This window comes from Nothoprocta perdicaria, unplaced genomic scaffold, assembly GCF_003342845.1.
Source record: "Nothoprocta perdicaria isolate Ctin4 unplaced genomic scaffold, notPer1 scaffold_1, whole genome shotgun sequence".
Classification (NCBI taxonomy): Eukaryota; Metazoa; Chordata; class Aves; order Tinamiformes; family Tinamidae; genus Nothoprocta; species Nothoprocta perdicaria.
This window is the reverse complement of record NW_020454093.1, coordinates 12641200-12658207: the sequence shown is the minus strand read 5'-3', so window position 1 is coordinate 12658207 and position 17008 is coordinate 12641200. Positions and strand designations below refer to the sequence as shown.

The 17008-nt window shown below is 39.1% G+C and overlaps 1 protein-coding gene across 1 annotated transcript in view; it reads right to left on the bottom strand.

Moving 5' to 3' along the window:
* Positions 1-17008, bottom strand: part of OXCT1 (3-oxoacid CoA-transferase 1) — a 55277-nt gene that overhangs the window by 3967 nt on the left and 34302 nt on the right. Inside the window, exons 8-15 of the mRNA XM_026037727.1 lie at positions 16247-16358; positions 15673-15767; positions 14942-14990; positions 13698-13770; positions 12868-12943; positions 7056-7145; positions 2182-2262; positions 229-330 (exon numbers count right to left, since the gene is read on the bottom strand). Of these exons, the coding sequence (XP_025893512.1) occupies positions 229-330; positions 2182-2262; positions 7056-7145; positions 12868-12943; positions 13698-13770; positions 14942-14990; positions 15673-15767; positions 16247-16358 (678 nt within the window). The remainder of the gene's footprint in view (positions 1-228; positions 331-2181; positions 2263-7055; positions 7146-12867; positions 12944-13697; positions 13771-14941; positions 14991-15672; positions 15768-16246; positions 16359-17008) is intronic.

Below are 17008 nucleotides of genomic sequence, written 5' to 3'. Positions count from 1 at the left end.
GTGATTCTGTGACTTTCCCAGGCAATTCCAGTACCTGACACAGTCATACTCAATGAGCCTTAGGGTGTCCCACAAGGTCTCTTCCTAGTTTCACCRTAAATGCCACGGGTTAATCCCCCCAGAACCTTCCCACCCATGAAGGGAAAACTTAGAAAAGTTGTCATGTGCTAAGTATCCATGACAGGTATTTGTTGGGATAAAGGAATAAGTGTTTGCAGAGGGACTTACTGCGAAGTCACAGCCAGTGCTCTTCTTGATGTCATCCACTGACAGCCCTTCCCAGATTTCCACCAGGGTCAGCCCCTTTTTCTTGTCCACGTCAAACACAGCCTGTCAGGTTCAAATAACATACAAGTACTTTTTGAGCATTAAAGCACAGAGCAAGGAAATAAATATATTGTACACAATGTAGTGAAATATGTACTGTTTCCCAAGAAACAAAGGAAGCCATTATCAGTCAGCATCACTTAAATAAAGGATTCTGCAACATTCATCTGTACTTGAAGGAATATAAAGCATGAGACATGTTAATTCTGAGGGGAAAATACTATGTGTCTGCATAAAAGGAGGACTGTGCCTTCTGCCCCAGGCTGGTGAGAACTGGGAAGGGCAAGAGAAGGGGCAGAGACAACCCTTGCTGCGAGATAAACCCATCTGGAGACCATGACAGAGCAGGGAGGACAATGAGGCTGCGACCAGCAGTGAGGTACAGAGCGACTGGCCACTCAATCATCAGCAGAGAGCTGGAAATGTCTTTTCCAACATTTGTCGTACGTCCGTTTAATTACAGATACTAGCAGCTTCAGTTTTCAGAAAGTAGCAATGAGAGGATTTTTTGTTTTATTTGTAAAAGGAGGGCTGGGAGGAACTGGCTAAAGGGGCGAAGGCTGCCCTTGCTGATGTCTTCCCATGACACACTTTGCGCTTGCAAGGCTCTCGAGCACATCAAATAAAAACACCTGCAAAATGATGTGCACTTCACTTTAATGGTGCCTGCCACAGGGAGATGCGCAGGTCACAATTAGTTGCCAGGGAAACCATAAGGTCTAGACATTTCCATAGAGAAAGTCAGCAGAAAATGTCCAGTGAAGATTGAACTTGGAAGGAGAGTGGAGCCTTTAACTTAGCACGGAAACTCCACTCTTCTCCTTTGGGTATGTGACACGGATTTACAGGACTAAAAAGTGACAGGCAACCTAAATCTTAATGCAGAAGCTGGGGGGAAGGAACATCCACCCTAAGGATGCTAGCAGGCAAATGGTTTAAAATATATTCTAAGTGCTGTTACTTGTTTTTGTCATTGTCTTATCAAACAACCAGATCTGACCAGTGGCGACTCTTAAAGAAATTTCTCCAGGTGTTTATTTTCTATCTGTTCTTGTTCAGTCTCACTGTTTTGCACTTTACATTTGTATTGACTAGACAGTAGAAACTGCAAATAAACTTCCACATTTTCATTTATTTTCCCCTGCTTCRTGGAGAAAGACTTTAAATAACTGCAGTGAAGACCACAAGGAGAAAGCAAATCAGCACTTTGGACACATTCTACCTAATGCGACAGCGGGATCCCAGAGGGACTATCTTAGTCCTTAAATATGTAAACACTGACAAGGAGAGATGTTTGACTCAGTAACTCACCTGTCCTCTGCTGAGAATATCCACTAGCCTGCTTCAWGAGGCAGCAAGATCACATATGCTCATGAAATGGAGAGTAAATTGCTTCACAAATGAATTTCAAGTGAGGGCAAAAGAATTAAAGGTCTGGTTTAACTACAGGCCCTATTACAGCTTCTCTAAAGGAGTCTGAAACATCCGAAAGGAAGATCCCAGCAATCTGATGTACAAGTGTGACAGTTCCACGGGAAAACACGAGCTGTGACACAGCTCACAGCTGCACTGGAGAATTTACATCTCTCATGAAGCTTTTCAGAAACACACACTGCATAAATGCTGCTCATGCACGCAGTATTCTGAAGGTATTTAAGAATAGGGTCCARTATGTTAGATGGCACTGGTAAAAGCTTTAAAACGAAAAATATGAGCCCCTGGGCCTAGGGAATGGAACTCCCTTTGTTGGAACATATGCAGAACAGAGGCTGCACTGCAACTGAGCTCTAGTGCTTCTACTAAGGGGCATTTCTTAGGGAGGATGAAAGGACTGACAAGGATTCAGCCACTTACCTTCTCTGTAATGATGCGGTTTACACACTGCTTCCCAGTAAGTGGCAAATTGCATTTCTCCAGGATTTTATGGGCATTGCCCTGTGTTTAACAAGATATAAACAAACATTAATTTTCAAAAAACAATGCCACTTACTCAGCATTCAAATACGAGAACATAAGAAAAGGACACAGCTGAAAACACTCAGCCTTATTGAAACTCCGCAGGACTCAGCACACTGTTAGAATTCTTTATGGCAGATTATATTCACAAACAATTTGGGACAGTTCTTACTTAAATCCCACATAAAGTGTGAGGACTAGTAAGAATCTCYCGGTATCACCAAGTGGGTTTCGGGGTTTGGACGTTAGGGATACTTCTGCTGGGGATTTTCTTCTATCCTACTGGAATGGGAGACAGATGGAACATCACTGATGACATCTCAAGGGCAAATTAGAGAAAGGCAAAAAACATCCCAACATTCTACTTTCAGGCACTTCCTTCCTGGGACACAAAACTCGGCTGCACTGAATCCTTTGAGACGTGTCATCTAATGAAAAGGTGTCATTTTGAAGGGAAGCTTTTTCTTCTGCCTTTTTTCCTGCTTATTTTTCTTCTCTTTTTCTTCACAGATGGCTTTACATTCTGCCAAATCATAGTAGGTTGAAAGAGCTCTGAATGGGTACAAAATGGATGGATCACCGGATGGATCACTGCACTTTCAGTCACTATTTATAGGCATTTATAGGTGATTTATAGAGCTAGCATGAAGTGCACATCTTGCCCATTATCACATACTTTTCCTGTTTTTTCTCTAATTAATTTTCAGTTATGCATCCAAAGATCTCGGAGTGTAGTGAGTATACTTTAATCATCTGAATGCGTTTCTAAATTTATTTTGATTTACAATCATCAGCTTGCCTTAAGTTTTAATATAAACCGGGCAACCAATCCTCAGCCACTGATTCCCGAGTAACGCCAAAATGAGCAATCTGTGTGATTTTAAATTTATCTTCCGTGAAGAACTATTTCTTCATTCCAATTATGCCGCCAAGATCCACATCTCATATGAAGGCAGCTACCCTGATGAAAGGGAAACTGTCTCGCTCTTGGGGAARACGAGGACTTGGGACAGAGCATTACTTGCCATCAATCAGCTTTTATCATATCCACCCCAAGGACCTTCTTGCTCTCTTTTCCTAAGAGGGAAGATTAATCTGTGCTATTTTTAATGCCTTTGATAGGGTATGAGGTGTACAGGCAGGTGATGTCCAATATCCCTTCCTGGGACTGAGCCTGCACCACACGGACTCGAGCAGGGGACACTTCAATGGTCCCTGTGACCCCAAGCACTGACACATTCCAGCTTCTCAGCAGCTGATCTGAAGATTATTATATTACTATGTAGCACTAAAGGCAACTTTTACCCCTCATCTATCATGATCTGAGCATCCAGGGCACTGCCAGGATGGGAATGCAGATGGAAGTGTGTGCATTTTTACAGTCTACATACATAAAGGGCTCGCTCAGATAAATTCAGGGAAGATCGTTGTACATTAAAGTATTTCCCTTTGCTTTAAATAAAAATCCTTTGCTGAACAACAACAACAAAAATCCTTTATCTTCTGCAATGCATCAAAATCAAAAGTATTCACAATAATGGAAAAGAGTATTTCCTTGTTTCAGTCAGACATAAATCACATGTTTAAAAGGAGTTTCTATATTTCACAAAACGCAGCCATTCCCAGCCAGTACTTTTACTGTTTCTTGCCAAAAGGGCCAGGGTTGGTATGGGGTAAAAACTTTTTATTTCTCCTATAAATACAGAAGTTTATAGCAATATTTAGCAATTTGGGCACAGCATCTGTTCAGTACATTAAAAACCCTACTATTCTGCTTTACTACTGCTCTTTGCAAGTATTAAAAAAAAACTGGTAAAAAAGTATATCAAAGAATTACCATAATGGGTTAAGCTCAAGCATTTGCCAAGTTTCTCACTGTGGCCTAAAACTACGAAGCACAAATAGTACCACCCCTTGCACGAGAGTCCTCCTGGTCCCCAACCTGCTGTGATTTATGGATTTCCCGAGATGGAAGTCACCTCTGGACAATCCTATTTATTTGTCACTGATGAACCCGGCCTCATGAATCAGTTTAACCACTCCCAGATATATGTAATTCTTTGAGCTCCTACAACGATCCACAACTTCATTAGTTGCCTGTTCTGTTCTCAAGTTGCTCCTCGGCTCCCAACAGTTCCTTGCAAGGCAGTGACCAAACGCCCTGCACCCATCTTCTCATGTCCCTGCTKGACACATTTCTGTGCTGCCCTACCTCTATGATCTCTTTCTTAAGCCAAATTCTTCTACAAAAGGCATTTCATGTTATCAAGTTAAATATTAGCACTGCTATTGAAAGAATGTGAAGCAGAGGGTGTCTAGTTTTGTTTGTAATATACAGCAGAGTTTAAAAAAAGGGAAAATCCTTGGAGTAYTTCTTTAAGTGTTGCAAGATATTAGGTTCACCTTCATAACCGAAGCACGAGTCGTGTCTTACATTCACTGCAAGGATTCAACATCTTGTTACATTTAAAAACTGTCACGTGTATAGGGATCAGAGACTGCACTTGTAAATTCTAAGAAATTGTATTTTACAGTTTAACAAGCTATCACTRTTAACAAGAAGAAGCTTGAAAGGGATCAAAAGATCCATTATAAGATCACAGGTTGGACAAAACTGATAAGATCTACTGCAGTAACTCTGGAACATGATCATTGAAGGTACCGTACACATCCTATAGCCTTTCCAGACATTCCAGGCCATCAGCTCTTGAGGTTGATCTACAAGTGGCTTTAAATAAGAATTACCTAAAAATAGGTAATTATTTATTGGGAAAACAAAACAAACACCCATAAGAATAGAGCCAATTTATCCTCTAGCTTCTTATCCATACACCCCTGTGTCAGCCAGCGTGTTCTCACAGCACATGCAGACATTTCTTGCACTCAGTAGCACACTGTGCTCCTGAAGCATGTGCAAGACAAAAGATGTTTCTGAGATGCAGGCGCTGCTTCCTAGACACAGAGGAAATAACAGTTTGTGAGAAAAATCTTTGGAATAAAGAAATAAAAGGACCTGAATATAAAATCAGTTTTGCAAGTAGTAATCACTCCAATAAAAGGCTTCTGACTTTCAGAATTGGTKTTGCAGGTGCTCTAAATGTGTTTATGTACACCAAAAAGAAAAGGAAAAAAAAAAGGAAAAAAGAAAAAAAAAAGAAAAAAATCTCAAAACTGTAACAACAGCTTTTGATTTCTGAACAGAAGATTTACATATCTCAGCCTTTTCACTTCTGGAAGATTTACGAAGAAGTCACAGAAAAGAGCTCCAAGAATACCAGTAGCCTCCGTTTTTAACTAAGCATATAAGGAAAATTTTATTTTTTTACAGTGCTCTCTGACAAAATACAGGAGCAGAAGGGATACTATATGAAGGCACATACTAAGCTTTCAAGAAGTGTACACTGGCCATCCTTACACCTAATTACCCAAATTAGGTTTATAAACTTGAAAATAACTAAGCCTATGCCTGGAGTGTTTATAACAGTGAACCTATGTGTGTTTCCATTCCTCTCAGGTTTCACAGCACTCCTCCTGACAACAAGCAACGCTTGCAAGCACTTTARTGCAAAAACCCTTTGCTAATAATATTTCAAAGAGACAAAATGGCACCCAATGCTGCCCTGTGTGGGGACTCAGAGCCCAAACCGAGTTCCACAGTCTCTGGAAGGTAGAAAGCAAAATGAATTCACATGACAGCAATGCCTGAAGTGGGTGTCTCAGCAAATGGGTAACTGCACATCCAGTTTTTGGGGGGCTGTGGTAGAGCAGAAAGACACATAGATGAATTTGCATTTTTGCATGTGCTGTTGGGTCAGTCTCAGTCCTGTTACTGAAAAGCGGCCCCTTGAGACCACATCTCAGATAAAAATACAGAGGTTGCACTATTTAATAGGTTTTTTTTTTTTGAAAGTGAAAATTCATTCCTTAAATCAGATTTAAAAATAAAAATGTAACTGCTGTTATATTTAACTTTCACATTTTCTGCCATGAAAACTTCTTAAGCTTGCCCGATAATGTTCTGACAGGGATATAAAATCTTACACATACACAACTGATTCTTACATAATTAGTTCTTATTRCAGACATACAACAGATTTGGAATAACAGAAACATGTAAAGAGAACAAAAGGTTATTTTTTAACGGTCTATTCCAGTTCTCTCAGAAGACAGATCTGGTCCTTCACTCCATTTTTCTTATATTCTAGACAGCCTCGTTTTAGAAGTTTCAAATGAGAAGGCCCCTATGGTTTTCTGTGTGAGGTTGTTTATCTCTGCAAATCTCCCTGCAAAAAGTTCTCCAGACTAATTTCTATCACATAATAATAAAATATGTAAGGCAGTCTATATCATATGTCAAAAGGACCTATTTTATCAGACGGTCAGTTTCAATTTGACTGGCAACTTCAAAGATAAATATCTTTTCTTCATAGCAAGTTTTTAGCCATGGGAAACTTCATTTTTCCAATTTTCCTGAGCTAAAAAGCAAAAAGCCTAGGCAGCATTTACTGCAGCTCTGCTGACTGCCACTCTCACTGACTATAACTAAAAAAAAAAAATGTGTGCAGCCATTGAAGCTATTGAATACCAAATTCATATTCCATTTTTCCAGGGTGAATAGTTCACTTAGAAGAGGCAAGGAACCACACCAGCTCCCTCTTGGATCTTCATAATAGCAGAAGTGCCAAACCCTTGCAAGGAGGGGCAGTCAATGCAAGCTCTTTTCACCAGGACAGCACTAACTATCTGCTTTGGGGGAAGCAGCAGAGCGTTACCTTGGCCGAATGCTCCATGGTGACAACCACCTTGGTCTGYGCGCTGGATACGAGGTCCATGGCACCCCCCATGCCTTTCACCATCTTGCCCTGAAATGAAACATGTAAAAGGAGCTTAACGTTTTTACTGTGAACAAGACAGATCATACTGGCTGCACTGACAGGAAAATATGTTCATCTTCTTTYTGCACAGAAAGGCCACACATTTTACTACCGTATTTGGACCCAAACAGTTTCACTAGAGAAAATATTTGTCACATTCTAAGCTCTTTGTAATGCAAATAGTGGAAGAATAAGAATAGTGCATGGACCAGTTGACACGCTTGATGTTCCAGGGTTTAACTTAGATTTAAGTAGTACTACTGAGTTAATGGGAGCCCTAACAGAAGAAAGATGCATTTAGTTCCAGTGGTTTTGACATTACAGAAGCAAAGCATTCATTCTCATGGTGACAGAAATACCACTATTCCCTCCAAGGAATCTCTCCTTATGCAAACATAACAAAAACATCCAAGTGCTCTCAAACTCTCCACCTGCCAGTTTTGAAAACCACAGCTTGTATCACTGTATCAGCACAAACTGTTCTGCTTATTTCATTCCAGATGTCTTTGGATGTCATTTTGGAAGATAAATAAATGAATTTGGATCAGTATTTCACTTCTGTTTGTCCCTCAAAACAAGTAACATTTTCTGCTTTTGTGCCTCATCCTTCTTTAAAACAGTGACAAAATCGCACCTGTTACCACCGCAGCCTGGTGCTCCTCTGCTTTTTTATTCTCTGTAACGCTGCACCATTCATTGAAATTCTGCCCTGCCTGCTTCTGCCACCTTAAATAAAATGCATCTGATCTCTGGAGCTAAAAAGTCCAGACCTGGCACACTTCTTGGATAASAACTTTGTGCTTTTAGTCCTTTCTATCATGTTGAGCCTAGCAGGCATTTTGGGACAGCTGGCAAACACGAGACCCCCAAAATCAAGCTGGCTGACAACTTATCGTATGTCACTCCTGAGCTGTTGGGAGGAGAATTTCATGTTATTAGGGTGATAGGGAAGGTTAGAAGGAAGCCCGAGGCAAGGAATTTTACAGATTAAAAGAAACTAAAGTCTGTCTCACATATTTTATATTTTCTCTCTTTTAACTGACTGTTTTCTGGAATTTAAAATGTAACTTGTAAAGAAATATTTGGATGGCCATTTTACATACACAACCTAAAAGCATATGGTTAAATGACATGGAAATTTCCCCATGTAGAATATTTCTCTTACACTTCCTTTTGATTCCTATGTYATCCATTATCTTACTAGCAGCCATACAAGTGGTTTGTGATACAAACCTTATAGGAGAGTCTCCTTAAATTGTCAAGCCAGCAACTTACTGGAAATCTCTTTAGCATAATGAAGGGAAGACATATAGAAAAGGTTATTTTCTTATCGCTTGCAGAGTGAAGAATGAAACACCACTTTCTATATCTGTAAACTCACGTGGTATTTCCCAGATCTCACACTAGTATTAATCACTTGAAAGATTTCCGACTTTCGTCCTCACCCCYTCCCGAGTATTCCTTTGTAAATACAAACCCAAAGGGATGACAGGATTTAGCTCTGCACTTAATTTCCTGGCACTGCTCGGGTAACTCTGCATCCCATCCTGGAATACAGAGTCCTTGCAGAGGCTGCAGTGACCTCCCACTGGCAGGCAAAATAATGCAGAGTAGCTGAAGCTGAGGCACTAGCTTCTCATTAGCTCAAAATATGCTTGCATTGGGGATTATGCTATCMATATATCTTCCCTAATAATGTCATCAATTCATTTTCCAGGCTTTGTAATTCTGCTCAATAGTGAAGAGCTACAGCAGCTGGGAAATTCATGAAGAAATAAGTACAGTTGAAGGATAAAGAAAATCTGCTGCTGGAGATGTCACGCAGGACCRTGACAGGGAATTTCAACACTGCCTGTGCTCAGAAGCAATAAAATACAAGGTGAAAAGGACTTTGGGACAATCAAACCAATCCACCTGCTTCTCTTCTTTAGGTAAAGCAAGTTACTAAAGCCTTAACTAGCCACGTTTATGTTTTGAGGAATATCCCAAGAAGAGTTTCATGCAGCTCTCAGTGCATCTATTGATCTTAGAACTCTAAATCTGAATTAAGATACCCCACAAAAAAAATCCTCAAAAGACACTTGCTTTTTCGGTCTACAATATGCATGCAGAGCAAAACAGTTCTGCCACTTACAAACATTGCACACCTATGAGCAATGGGCAATTTCTATTTTTGTTAAATTTTAATAGTACATTTGATTGCACCTGACATAAGCCAGACTGTTTTATTTGAATACCTTGTAAAATGCATCGGGTCACACAAAGAAATATTGACTCTTCCTGGAAACCAACTGCAACAACCAGCTGTGATGTGAGATCGCTGATAAAAGCTAAGTAGGGCTCATAGTGGCAGGTACTAGTTGGGAYGGGAACTGTACATTTCACATTTTTAAAAGGTTTACATCTTTTTATGCTCATTTTAGTTGAGCTTTGTAAGCTCCCCACTACATTAGTGCTGCTAGCTTAAAAATTTGAAAACTTGAAAAACCAGGCACATGCTTTTGGGGAGTGAAACAGTAAGCTGATAATACGATGGTAGCGTTCATTCCAAGGCATTCCACAAAATGTCACTTTATATTCAAATAATATCACAGTGGAACCTAAATTTCAAAGGAGATTCTAGGTAACTGTGGGTCCTGACCTTCCTCATTGTTAAGCTACTACATTTTAAGCCCTACACTTAGGAATGTCCTAGACAGACAATTTAACATTAGTGCTGGCAGATGCATACACTCATTACACACAATTAACCTGCATGTTTGCTATTTATACAGAATTTAGTTGCCTAATCTGCAGTGCTTCAGTCATTATTTTACTGACAACTATATATATCAAAAAAAAAAAGGGAAATATTTCTCAGAAAATTTCTTGCTACTTTGTGCTGTTCAACTTGGGAGCAAGAACCAAACACAGACAGYTCAATGAACCCAGCGCGAGAGATGTTGGATGGAGACGCTTGGCAAACCGCGTGTTTGGGGTCAAAATGCAGACCAGCTTTGTTAAATATCCTCCCACATAAGCCAAGGTCTAAAAGCCTGTACTGGGACTCCTTAGAGAAGGAGCTGCAATGCTCTGAGCAATCGAGGGACAGGAACCCTTCTTCCCATCATCAGCAATGACCATGTCAAGTCAGAAAACGGGTTGCTTTGGAGCCCTCTGCTCTTAGAGCAGATGCTACAAATAAATAAAATAGATGAGCAACATTTTTGCATTCCCCCTGCAGTTCTGCTGGCCTCTGTCACAGGCCATTTGCATGGCAGGCTCACAAATGATTCAGTTGGTGAGTTTGCAGCTYATTTTGTGCTCAGTCCAGAGCTGTACAAAAAAACGTACATTGAATCCCTATAAAAAAATCTACCATTTAATGTACATAATTGTAATCCTAATGTCCTAGGTTATACTGACCTCTACAGATAGCAAATTAAAAGATTAATAAATGTGAATGGGTTTCCTCGTGGTTTCTTTTCAGATAATCTCTGATAAAGCTCTAGAATTTCTGGAATTCTTTCTTTCTATTCCATTTACTTCAGTATTAACACTTTAATCCTTGAAATTTGCCTACTCCAAGCCAGAACATTTAAAACTAAAGGCTCCTGGTTTGAAAACCCAAAGTTTGGGGGGTTTAATTCTTTGGGGGGGGGAGGGTCTCCCTAATCAATCCTCTTGCACGGTGGGTACTCCCCAGCATTGCTGCGCCAGCCACAGACACCAGCAGCAAAATAAAGCAAAGCTGTTCAGTACCTCAGCCTTTCCATGTCCTTTATCCCTCAGCCTTTCCATGTCCTTTATCCAGTAGTCTTTTACCTTCTCACTAATGATGTGCAAGCCACAATAGCCCTTCACTTTCATGGTATCTACATCTTGTCTTTTGTTCCTTCCTTTAGACTATGGAAAACTSTTTTCTCTGAGCTCTTTGGAGTAAGAGAAATTCTCTCATGCTAAAATTTTAAATAAAAGCAACAGTTAAAACAAAACAAGCAGAACTAATAACAAGGCAAAGCCTCTGGTGTCACAAGGGTGATTTTTAATGAAAAAATATCTATCAATAAATGCCTCTGTTTAAGAAGAATCTCCTGTAAGTAAACAAATAGCTTGGCTTCCTGCATATACTTTGAATATTGTCTCATTTATCTTCCTTTACTCACAGCACTTTCCTCTGTTAGAAATCAGCAGATAAGAGTGAAGAAAGTGCTGCAATTATTGCAGGGAACCTTCCTAGCTCCGTCTGCTTTTCAAGAATGAATGCTTTAGTTAAATAAAAGCTTTTGGCCGCAGTACAGATCCGTCTATGGTCAGATAAAATTACATGGATCTTTGACATTAAAATCTGTCCACTGATGAATCATGAATGCCTGTTTTCAGACATTTCAGCTCTGTGAAATATCACTGCATGTGTATTTTTTGCTAGATGATCAAGAATGCTGTCAAGCAGGGACCCCTATTTATCATTTGTTCACTTCTGTATTTTGAAGATGTTGCTCTTGCCTTTTCRATTTACAATGGCAACAATAGAGCAAACAAAGCAATTCTTCCTGCCTAGAGTTCAACGCACCTCCTTTTGCTTTCTGCCAAATCTCTCAGAAGGAGCTTGAGTAAGTAGAAGGCTATACTGAGCACAGGAACATTTAACTGAGCTTTTGCAGGACAAAGAAACAGGCCAAGAAGAAAATCACAAGGTAAGTAATCTTGACTATAAAGAACCATTTGCAATTCAGTTTATTAACTGACTTTCAGTTTGCAAAAGTATAAAGAAAATATTGGTCTTAAGACAGCTCAAATGAAGCACAGAATTATCTGGCAACTGAAACTTAGGAAGATGCATGGATTAGAAACATCTTCAATTGCRCCTGTAAGAATGCTTCTAAATACTGCTCACAAGTAAAGTAAATTATTAGCTGGGCTTATACTGTAATAAGTGAGTTATACTTTCTTCTAGTCTATCTTGAAAAATCAATTTCAACAAAGGATGCAAAAATTCAAAATCTTTTTTTCTAGTCATTATATAAATGAGTACTTAACTTCATGTTTGTGTAAGACATCACAGTCATGACAAGTTAAAGTAAGAAAGTGCTTTGACCAAAGCAAAGCTACTCACCAAGTAAAAGCAGAAAAGAGAAAAGAAGATCTTAAATTAATGTAAAGGAAAAAACACCCCACCGCGCTTCTCAGTGACCTATATCTGCACTATTGGACTAACAGTATATATTACTTAGATTTATTTCTATCCACYCTTTTGAAGAGCATAGTTTAATGAATATAACTTTTAAACAGTTACCTATTTATATCACACCTTTGAGAAGCATGGCCACTCTCATCTTTGCTCAAGCTCTTGCTCTTTTTAGGAAAYCCTAAGAGAGCTGCTGCTTTCTCATGAGAAAGCCCCAATCCTCAGCCCAAAACCACGCCAATKTAAAGACTTAAACCAAAAGGAATTAAAAATGCTAACCTGTATCATGTTTGCTTCCTCACACATTATGCTTAACACAAACATTATTTCAGAGGGCTGACTCTTAGCATTCGACTGCCTGCTTGCAACAATACCAAGAAATGCAGTGTAAACCTTAAAGCTGGAAACATCTCTCTTTTACTGCATAAAGCTTCACAAAGTCACTTTTGCTTCATCTCTTAGCTCCTTTGCCTGACTCTCAGCTACCAATACACCTGTATYATCCTAAACACAGTGCAGTGACAAGAACAAGTGTCTACTTACAGGAATCATCCAGTTGGCCAGGTCACCATACTTGGACACCTGCATAGCCCCAAGCATTGTCAGGTCAACATGGCCTCTGGTTGCAGAAGCAAAGTTTGTAATTAACATATTGTGTTCAAGTAGCAGTCCACAAATCTTTTACTTCACACTCTGATTATATCAATGTAAAAAATGGTGGTAACACCACAGAAGCAGAAGGCAGGTTTCACACCCGCAACTGTTTGTTTTTCCTAGATGTATCACTGATGCAAACTCTTCTGTTTGCCTACTGAGCTTCAAAATAATATTATTTTTGCCTGGTTTTGCTTAATTGCATGCAGAGTCAATCAGCTCTGAACTCATATTTTAAGTGCACTCCTTCATATATTTATATGTACTCATCATCTTTCCAGAGCCATTATGATTTAGTGTTTGTTTGCATCCAACCTCCTTCCCCAACAAAAAACAGGTGCAGATGGTGCATTTCCATTAGCAGCGTGGAATGAGGACTGCAGTTGCAGACTAAGCAACAAGACCATACAGTGTGCAAGGACAGATTAGATACTTGGAAATCACCAAAAAAGTATTTGTTAAAACATAGTTATCAATGTGTTTATATAAGGCCAGGTGGTRCAAGACATGAATATCAGTATGGTCTCTATTAGTTACAGAGTATTCCAATTTCCAATAGCCAGATCTAATTCTTTGTAAACTGTCACTGAGCAAGTCCATGATCATTTTACGGGTTGTTAGACACTGATCTCATTTTGAAGAATTACCAAAGAGCTCAGTCACTGCCTTAGTTTATCCCTTTCATGTTTCAAAGACTATATGTTTCTGTTGTTACTTACCCTCTTATCATGGCAAATGATTCATCACTAGAGAAATAGGAAGAGCCTGGAAGAACAGTGACTGTCTCTTTTCCTGTAAAAAAAATAAGCTATTGTTTGTACATGTTTTGTGTCTTCCATAAATGCAGTCACAGCTATTACAGTCATTAAGAAAAGATTTTTTTTTTTAATCTTAATTCCTGTAGATTTTGAACAACTATGGACCTGATCATACTTCCTAATCAATCACGATGAATTGTGGAGTAGTTTACATGACAGTTTTTATCACAGCCTTGCCTACAGTTCAACCACTAGCAGTCCCAGGCAAGACATCACTGAAGCCGAAGATTAGAAAAGCCCTTCAACTTTCTGTTCTATCCACAGGGAAAGTAAGGGGTAGAGATAGAAGGGTTGCAAGAAAGAGCAAGCGGACCAGATGCTACATGGTCTAACACAGTCTAGTGTCACAATGATATAAAAAACAGGAAAATAAAGGAGTGGACTAAAAGTGTCAATTATGTGCACAAAAAAAAAGAACCAACAAAAAAAAAAATCTGTTCTTTTGATGGTTCTTGGGTCAAGCAATAGAGCACAAAAAATTTCAGTYAGTGCTCACTGCATAAATCATCTGCAGGTGCCTAATTTTTAACTCCACCCAGAGCCCTCTGTTTCTTCTGCTGCCAATTCTTTGAATTGGTCAGAGCAACAACCATGGGTGAAATGAGCAGCCAGTCATGAAAAACTGGAGATAAAGATACTGTAAAGCAAAGGTGACATTGAGAAAGAAAAAATGCTCCTGCTCTGACTACAGCTCCCTCTCCAAAGATATAACTGGGTATTACTTACCTAAATCACTACTTTGGAAGAATTTAACCACTTTGAAAGMTGTTTCCTAGACCTGAGTCGCTACAAAAACATCTTCTAGAAAACACACAGTATGAGAAGCAGATGGAAAAAAATCCACATACCCCTCACAAAACGATCTCACTTCTGAGAAGTTTGATGCTGTACTGGCCTAGGCTGTGAAAGTTTCCTAGAGTAGCTACTAACACGTACCTAGGCATAATCTCTAACCAGATATGAAATACCTATATTGACGAAAACAAACTATTGTTTCAAACACTAAAGGTAGTCAAATATATTAACACATTTATTTGTAACTTAACAGATTGGAAGTCTGGTTCAAATACTGAGTCCAAAGAAGAATTCTACAGTTACAGTGAATAAATGTTTCCCATAAATGAAAATTATTTAAAAGATTTTACCTGCATTAATCAGGTCTGGATCCACTTCATTTTCAAGTGGATAAGGACCCTGACAACAAAACAGACATATGTCAGCTCCATATTAAAATACCTTTGAGATACAATTCATAACTGCTTCATTGTTTCTAATGCCTATTCCTGAAGGCAGATCATAACCAACTTGCAGCTTTGAGTTGGGGKTTTTTTTGTTTGTTTGTTTGTTTTCCCTTTCTGGCACAACACTACCCTATGTATACAAGTCAAAATTATTAACTAACCTATCAGGACTGATGAAGATATTACTGCTGGCTGTTAGAATTATTAAATARCCACGGAGTTGTTTTCACAAAATGACAAGTATTTTCAGGGAGAGGTACGCAAATGTAATTTAATAAAGTTTTTTTATCACAGTGGAAGTAATGTTTATTTTAATTTTTAAGTAACTTATGTTTAATAAGCTACCTTACAATGCCTGGTCTTAAAAACTAGAGAATATTCCAACCCCGSTAAAAAAACATATTAAGAGTGTGTTTAATTTTAAGAAAATAACACCATAACCCTGAAACAAGCACTTCCACAAAGACTCCCTCACACTACATTACAGAATCATGTAACATTTGCTTGCTCTTTGAGCAGGCTTTTCAGCACACGGACTATAAGCTATAACGAAGGTGGTGGGGAGATGAAAACTCAGCAGCAGAGCAGAGTGTGTGCCCTGCAGTCAATCACCAGCGACAGCGACACGTTCTTACCAAACCCAGGACTCCATTTTCACTCTGCAAGTGCACGGTTATATCCGGACTGATGAAGTTACTGGCCAACAGCGGGATTCCAATCCCCAGATTCGCTGAGTGAATTGGTCAAGGCAAACAGGGAAGACAGTTACTGCAAACTGGTAATGGACAAAGTCACCATTACACTACAGTTAGACTAGACGTGCTCTCTTCACATTGTATTTTTGTRTTTTTCAGTTAGATGCCTCACTTTGTACTGAATTACTTTGGCATTTGGATTGCCTACCTGCATTCTGCCAAATGCTTCACATGCTAAAMACAGTCCAAGTAATCTTCTTTTCTCGTGTCGTTTTTCAAGACATACTTATGAAACATTCAACTGCTAACAAACACTCTGGAAGCCCCAGAGTAAGGCTTCCAGGTTCTATGCATGTTAACATCCCATTTCAATAGGACATTAATAAAATGGTATAAATCCATGTGCTAGGCAACACAAAGAACACACACAAAAATCAGCTCACTTTAGACAGAACAGCTGTGGCTGCTATATGGAACCACTACAGCTTTAACCTATAGCACATCCAGAGGATACCATACATGCCATCCTCAAACTCCAAAGCTGCTCGTCTGATGATCCTCTCCCTCACGTTGTCTCCTTGTTTCTGTTTGGCTTTTGAGTCTTCAGGCTTTCGGATTGATAAGCGCTGCAAGAGAAAGTAAAAATAATCATAAGCAAATATTGGCATCCAAACTCTTGCTTCCTAGACATGAAAGCCAAATTTACGATTGTTCTGAGATACCTGGGCTAAGAATAAGGCTAACAATCTGACTCTTAAAAAAACAACCTTTCTTTCTCCAGCTCAGTCCTATCTAAATCAATGGAGTCACCAAGTATCCCAATGACAGCCTGAGAGGAAAGTTATTTCTTTGTCTGCGTTGCCAAAGCTGAGTGGATAAATGATACTCAGACACAGCTAGTTATATAGAGGATATTATATATCAAAATATATTATATTATAGAAGAGAGAAAGAGCATCAGGCATTAGTGCAGATACTAACAAGTCTGAGATTCATTTCTTCATAAATAACTACATTTTTAAAATGTTGGACTAAAATGCAGRATAAATCAGATAAATGTAGATACTGCCCTCTCTCTGCATTTATTCAGCTCAATGGTGCTAATCTAGATCTAYGTGCATGAGACACATGTATATGACACCAGTCATGTAAAGAGCTAAACAACTAAGTTTCAAATACACTTTTACATAAATCTTTCCAAAAGACATTCCCTGTGATTTCCTGTCCTCAAGCTGATGCTTTCCAAATCACGTATCAGTGAAAATGCCACATCCGA